The 7,500-nt window shown below is 47.3% G+C and overlaps 1 protein-coding gene across 1 annotated transcript in view; it reads left to right on the top strand.

Moving 5' to 3' along the window:
• The window catches only part of loxl4 (lysyl oxidase-like 4), a gene marked incomplete at both ends in the record, with an annotated part of 27,236 nt that overhangs the window by 18,148 nt on the left and 1,588 nt on the right, over window positions 1–7,500 (top strand). Inside the window, 6 exons of the mRNA XM_080527442.1 lie at window positions 2,043–2,197; window positions 2,318–2,485; window positions 2,632–2,794; window positions 2,883–3,126; window positions 4,436–4,551; window positions 5,677–5,813. Of these exons, the coding sequence (XP_080383568.1) occupies window positions 2,043–2,197; window positions 2,318–2,485; window positions 2,632–2,794; window positions 2,883–3,126; window positions 4,436–4,551; window positions 5,677–5,813 (983 nt within the window). The remainder of the gene's footprint in view (window positions 1–2,042; window positions 2,198–2,317; window positions 2,486–2,631; window positions 2,795–2,882; window positions 3,127–4,435; window positions 4,552–5,676; window positions 5,814–7,500) is intronic.

The raw sequence follows: 7,500 nt of genomic DNA, 5'->3' as shown, positions 1-7,500 counted from the left end.
CAGGGATTTGCTCCTATTCATCCACAAGAGCATTAATGAAGTCGGGCACTGATGTTGGGCGAGAAGGACTGGCTTGCAGTCGGCGTTCCAATTCATCCCAAAGGTGTTTGATGGGGTTGAGGTCAGAGCTCTGTGTGCAGGCCAGTCATGTTCTCCCAGACCAAACTCGGCAAACCATATCATTATAGTCCTCACTTTGTGTATGGGGGTATTGTCATGCTGAAACTGGAAAGGGCCTTCCGAAAACTGTTGCCACAAAGTTGGAAGCGTACAATTCTCTAGAATGTTGGATGCTGTAGCATTAAGATTTCCCTTTACTGGAACTAAGGGGCCTAGCCCAAACCATGAAAACAGCCCCAGACTATAATTGTGTCCGCATACTTTTGTCCATATAGTGTATGAACCATTTTGGGTTAAGCTATTTTGCACTAATCCATCAAGAGAATGACACTAAAATTGCGCCAGGAGAGACATATAACATAACATTGCATCCCTGTAAAGCTGTTAACGTTAGCTCGGTTCCCAATTGTCCGTTAAAATGGATAGATTTGTTGCGTGGATAGATTTGTGCTTTGCAACAACAAATAGTGTCACCGTTTGTGACCGACTTGGACTTGACAAAAAGCAATTTGAGGAAGAGTTGACGGAGGTGTGTGTGATGCATGAGGACTGCATTAAGCAGCTGAAGAGAGCAGATTATCGACTGGCTGGTGCAAAGCAGTTTTTTTGGGCTCAACCTACACATGCAGGCAGACTTTCTCGGCAATGGGACACATAAAAGACAAGAAACGCAACAGTCTGACTGATGGAAATCTAGCTGAAATAAGATGTTTCTGAACCTCACTCATACCAAACCTCAAGAGGTTGGTGGAGAACACGCATGTACATTTATTTCTTAATAATATAGTATTATAACTTTATATATTTGTGTGCCAAATTAAACTATCACTTTCAAAATGAGATAATATATTACTGGTAGTGGTATATTACTGGTAGTAGTGCGACGCGGTCATGCGTGTGCGTGGGAGTTGGCGCCTCTTTATGTTCTGCGGCCCACAGACCAATACACGGGGCCACACATGTGGCCCGCAGTTCAAACCATGTTGGCCACCGCTTAAACAGTAGCTGTTCATATCTATCTACCCAATGGCCTTTCACAGACACAGAGTGATTGTTTTGTCATTTCTTGAGGAAGTGTTTTTAGTTTTTCCTGTTTAGTGTGGGTGGACTAGAACCCACTCATTATGACCAATATGGAGTCAAGCCTACAATCTGTGATAACCAATGTTGAACTAGACCAGCACAGACCTACAATCTGCAATATACTCTCTCATGCCTCTGCCCTCTCTCTCTGATTCTGTGGTCACAATTGCCTCTGTGTGTTTTTCCGCGGTGACCTCATCTTCCCAGCTTCCATGGCCTTCCCCATTGTGTCTTCATGGCCATTATTGTCGCACTTCAGTATTTGTTCTACGACACTTATCATTCCATAGACAGTGGTAGAAGAATAATTATTACATTGCTGTATTATCTGGGTTTATGTTGTTGTGTACATTCAATAGCATGTGGAGACAAGCCAAGTGTGAGTTTAGCCTTGACCATGTCTTCTCTTCTGTAGACAGCTTGTCTGCCGTGCCGGGTGTGGGGTGTGTTTATAACCATGTTTTTGTTTTGTTGGGAAACCAAATGGCGGTAATGATGTGGAACTGATCCCTGAGTACTGTGATGTTGTTATCATCATCACTACGCTGGCAGACAGTCAGACAGCCTGATAGAGATAACAACCTTTTGTTGTTGAGGTGGAGTTGCGGTGGGGAAAGCATGTTTTCACGAACAAACGAATGGCAGATATATGTGTGTAATGGTTTAACCGCCCCCCCATCCACCCTTAGAACTTTCACTTTTGTGTGTGTGTGTTTGGGGGTGAAGGGGTAGGTGAGTTGGGTGGGTTGACATGTTAAGTGTCAACACAGATGAGAGATGCCTGTACGATTGCTAGGTGTGGTATTCATGCCTCACCCTCTCACTCTCTCTCTCTGCAGGCACTGGTCCCATCCATATGAACAGTGTACAGTGTAGGGGGACCGAGCACTCTCTCCTAGACTGTAACTTCCAGGAGGTTCCTCTGTGGACGTTCAAACACACCCAGGACGCCTCCGTACGCTGCAATGTTCCCAAGATGGGCCTGGAGAACACGGTGAGACACACATTCGACACTCAGCATATTTGACAATCAAATCATCATTAAGATTAAAAATGGATATTATACATTTATGGTTTCTCATGTTTTTTTTTCTTCTTCTTCTTTCTCCCCCAGGTGCGGTTGGCGGGAGGCAGGGAGCCAGGCGAGGGGCGCGTGGAGGTGTTGATGGAGGTGGGGGGCCGCAAGCGCTGGGGGGCGGTCTGCAGTGAGAACTGGGGCATCAACGAGGCCATGGTGGTGTGTAAACAGCTCGGGCTGGGTTTCGCCTCAGAAGCGCACCAGGTGAGAACCGTACCTGACTAAGACTGACCGATGACCATTTCTGGTTTACCTGGATATTGGCAATGTTGTTTTCGAATATATTTGCCGTTGTCCAAACCTATGTTAGTAATTTCTAACCATCTCCCCGTCTCTGTCTCTCTCTGTAGGAGACGTGGTACTGGGCTGGGGACCCTAACGCCGCAGAGGTGCTTCTGAGCGGGACCCACTGTGTCGGAACCGAGCTGTCGGTCCAACACTGTCGCCGTAACACCCATGTCCACTGCCCGCGAGGGGGCGGCACTAAGGCCGCTGGGGTCACCTGTTCGGAGAGTGAGTCATCTCAGCGTCCCTCTGTGTCCTGCACCTAATTAAGAGTCTGTGCCACGTGGCTTAACCTTTGACCTCTGACCCCTGCTAGCTGCCCCTGACCTGGTGTTGGACGCCCAGTTGGTCCAGGAGACGGCGTACCTGGAGGACCGCCCTCTGCACCTGCTGAGCTGTGCCAACGAGGAGAACTGCCTGTCGTCCTCGGCCGCCCGTATGAACTGGCCCTACGGACACCGCCGCCTCCTCCGGTTCTCCTCTCGCATCATGAACATGGGACGGGCTGACTTCCGCCCCAGAGCCACGAGAGAGACCTGGACCTGGCACCAGTGCCACAGGTACTGCAGGGTGTTGTGGGAATTGGGAGTTTTTAGAAAGCTAATGTAAGGAGGCTGAATTGTAATGTTGTGCGACTCTTCTCTTTTGCGTAGCGTCAGCGTAACTCTAGCATCGCTGGTTGCAGGTGGGTTGTTGCACCGTGTGTACTTTTGGTTGTGGGAGTTTGGAGAAAGTGGAAAGGTTGTCATGGTTGGTTGTGGTTGGTTGTGGTTGGTTGTGGTTGTCGGTCAGTATAATTGTCTGGTAGTGGAAACTGTGGTCTAGAATATCTTTTTCTTTCATCTTTTGTGGCTGTACATCACTGAACATAAGCGGTTACAAATGAGGTTGCACCTGGAACATCTGACTCACATCACCACAGAACTCTATTGTAGCACTGTTGGGGCATAATTGCTCTTTGAGCTTAATTGAATTTGTGAGAAAACATGTTAAAACGTGACCTCAGCTTCTCAGTAGATGGTTGGTTGTCCTGGCTCAGAGAAACACATAGAAACCTTTGTCAGTTAGTCAGTCAGTCAGTCTGACAAACATGAAATATCGTCCACGGCTCTACTCATTCCACTCTCCTGAACGTCGAACTGCTAACCCTAACGCTTTTCTGGTTGTCGTCATAAGCAAAGCAGGAACCATTTTAACACCACAGTGTTTTCTTTGTCAAGTCTGTCTGCAGGTTACGGGTGGCCTGTTATAGTGTTGTCATCTTTCCAGATTCATTAGCTGTCTGCCCCACGTATGTGTGTTAAGGACTACTAACCCACTGTGTGTGACACAGGCAGGTAGTTGTCCAGAGGACAGGGGTGTCGGGTGGACCTGGGCTAGACCCACCTGTGTTAATCTCTTATAATAACACAAGAGAGATGTATGTGAGTGTGGGTGTGTGTGTGTGTTTCAAAGCCTTCCATTCACTCCGAATGGGTAAACAGGGCTGTGAGTGGCGCAAGCAAGCGAGCGCTAAAACAAGCTTCTGTGAGAGGTGTTACCGTGACACCCAGCCTCATGTTCTAGCGATGAGGTCACTAGGCTACGGGCCATAGGGTCCTACTGTTCTGATTTCCCCTAGCACACACACACACACACACACACACACACACACACACACACACACACACACTCATGCACGCACGCACACATGTATGCACGCACGCACCACACACACAGACACACACACACACACACACACACACACACACACACACACACACATACACACACACACACACACACACACACACACATACACACACACACACACACACACACACACACGTATACATAGCCTAATTCTGTAACTCTGTTGTTTTTCACCAGGCACTACCACAGCATTGAAGTGTTCACCCACTACGACCTGCTGACTCTGAACGGAACCAGGGTGGCCGAGGGCCACAAGGCCAGCTTCTGTCTGGAGGACACGTACTGCCCTGAAGGTAACGCCACTTTCACAATAGTATGAAAACTATTTCATACAATTCATACAAATGAATCCTTAACATCAGAAGCGCCACAGGTGGGGTCATGTGAGTAAAAAAAAAGGACCCTCCTTTCATGACTTTTCCTAAATATGTGCGCTTTACCACCCAGTGTCCTTACAGTATCCTTTCGAAATCTCATCAGGATAAGCTAGTATAAAGCTATTTTGCTATTTCTGTGTACTTGTGCCTGTGCCGCCATTTTTTTTAAGCTGCATTACTCTTTCATATCAGCAGATGTCGCAGGGTGTATTGCCTGAATTCACTGCGAGAATGTCGCAGGGATTGGTAATGGTAATGGACAAAGAGTCGTCGCGCATGAAGCACTATGAAGCACATATTGAAGGACATAAGAATATGAATTTGAAGCGCATATAATATATATATTATATAAGAATGCACATATATGAAGCGCATTCTTGACATTGCCAAAATGTTATAAGACTTGACAAAGGCTCCTCTTAGAGCTCAAACACACCGCAAACGGCAAGCTCAAGCTCAAACGCTAAATTTTGACGCCCATGTCAACAGGTTAGAGCAGCCGTAAGGCGCGTGTGAGGTTCGCGTCTCAAGCGTGTCTCACGCTGGTGGTCGCGACACGCCATCTAGAGATTAGGACTCCCGCCTCACGTGTGCCGTGGGCGTTGCAGGCACAACTCAGTGTATAAAGATAGGCCTGGCAGTAGCAGCTCCGCAGTCAGAGCCACAGAAGAAGCAAGCAGAAGTGTGGCAATTTATTTCGATTAGGACTCCCGCCTCACGTGTGCCGTGGGCGTTGCAGGCACAACTCAGTGTATAAAGATAGGCCTGGCAGTAGCAGCTCCGCAGTCAGAGCCACAGAAGAAGCAAGCAGAAGTGTGGCAATTTATTTTGGATAAATAAATGGCGGCAGGCAGCTACTTGCATGCTAATGTACTAAAGGCCCCATCTAGTGATCTTTGTGTGTCAGTAACAGCCTCCCATTCTAAACACTAGGGGTTATCTGACCCCAGATGGGGCGAAATGGCTTGGCGCTCCCAGTGTTGACAAGGTCATTGAATGCAGAAGTGTTTCTCCTGCTCTAACATGTCGGTTGTCTAATAGGTCTGCACAAGCGTTTCTCCTGCTACAACATGGGCGACCAGGGCATCTCTGTTGGTTGCTGGGATACGTATCGCCATGACATCGACTGCCAGTGGATCGACATCACAGACATCAGTCCGGGGGACTACATCTTCCAGGTCAGAGGTCACTTCCTGTGTCTACTCCCTAAACCAGTCTGTCCCCAAAAACATCACAATCAACCAACTCCAAGTTAGCATAGGCAGTTTATTTATGAATGGACAGGGGAACAGAATGTTCATCAACACTTGTAACCTTTTTAAATCCAGTAGGTCCTCAGACATTCAAACTGTGTCCCTCTCAATTAAGAGCAGACATCCAGATCCACCACAGCCATGTTGGCCCCCCTCACCCCAGCGCTCTGTCATTACCCTGTCCCGTGTCAATCAGCCGTGTCATTGTGGCCACCACCTCAGGACACATCAAACGCTCCATCTACCATTAGCCTCCATCTCTCTCTCAGACTACTAATCCCAGCATGCCGCACTGCGCCGATTTCCACGGATCTCAGATCACAGCATGTCACCAATTACTTTGCAACGGGATGGATTGAAATGGTTAAACTCGCTCTTTGTTAATTACTGCAACCTAATCCATGGGTCTTCAAGTTACAGTGAATAATACCTGCTCCCTGTTATTTACTGCTTCTCTGAGCGTCAAAGCCTGTTTCATTTATTCACCCAATATGTCCCTGTGATACACACAGATACACACACACATACACACACACACACACACACACACACACACACACACTATATGTATTTTAGGCATGTTGAACAGGGCGTAATTACAAAGTAGCAACTTGCCACAGCTATGCACTATGCGGAGGAGGAAAGGAGAGAGAAGGGAGAGGAGGAGAGAGGAGCAAAAGGTCAGAATGAGGGAGAGTGAGAGAGAGAGAGAGGGTAAGAGAGTGAGAGAGAGAGTAAGAGATTGAGAGAGAGAGAGAGACAGACAGAGAGAGAGAGAGAGAGAGAAAGAGAGAAAGAGACAGACAGACAGACACACACACACATACATGCACGCATGCACGTACGCACACACACACACACACACACACACACACACACACACACACACACACACACACACACACACACACACACACACACACACACAATACTAGGGTAACAGAGTTTGCCTGATTATCTACTGAGGCTGACAGTGTGTTAGAGAGGTGAGGACAGACACACTACCACTTTCCATCCTTGAAGACTGAGAAAGATCTAGAAGTCCTGTCCTCCAACCACCCAGTGTTCATTAGATGGGCCAATTACCCAAATTAACTGTTCCCTGCTGTTAGAGCAAACAGCAGTAAGTCCCCCCTCCATTAGGAATGCCTAATTTGCCACCAAGGAATTCCTCCTTCCCTGTTTTTACAGCCACTTTCTCGCCCTGTAACACATTCCACGGGAGACTGTCCCGCAGCGACAGGCGTACAGAGAGGTCCAACACTGTAATTTAGAAGGAGAAAAAAAAGTTAGCAAGGGATAGTTTTTGTGCATTCACTAAAGATATTTGTGTGTTTTTTTTGGGGTTTGTTTAGTTTTAGTTGCTTTTCCTGTGTCGCCGGCTGCAACCTGTATTTAAAGTGGGTGTAGTAGTTTAGAGAGCAGCTATTAAGGAAAATGGTTCCTCCGTATTATCACTGTGTTGGATTAGCAGAAAGTTTGGATAAGCACTTATGAAAGTACACTGGACATAACAACCCATTAGAATATGGCAGTGCTTAGAGTAGGGCCTATTACAGCCACTTACTGTACTGTAGACAAAGACATGCTTATATGCGCTCTGTAAGTACTG

This window comes from Nansenia antarctica, assembly GCF_963989245.1.
Source record: "Nansenia antarctica genome assembly, chromosome: 1".
NCBI classification, from domain to species: Eukaryota; Metazoa; Chordata; class Actinopteri; order Argentiniformes; family Microstomatidae; genus Nansenia; species Nansenia antarctica.
This window is presented reverse-complemented; position numbering and strand designations above follow the sequence as displayed.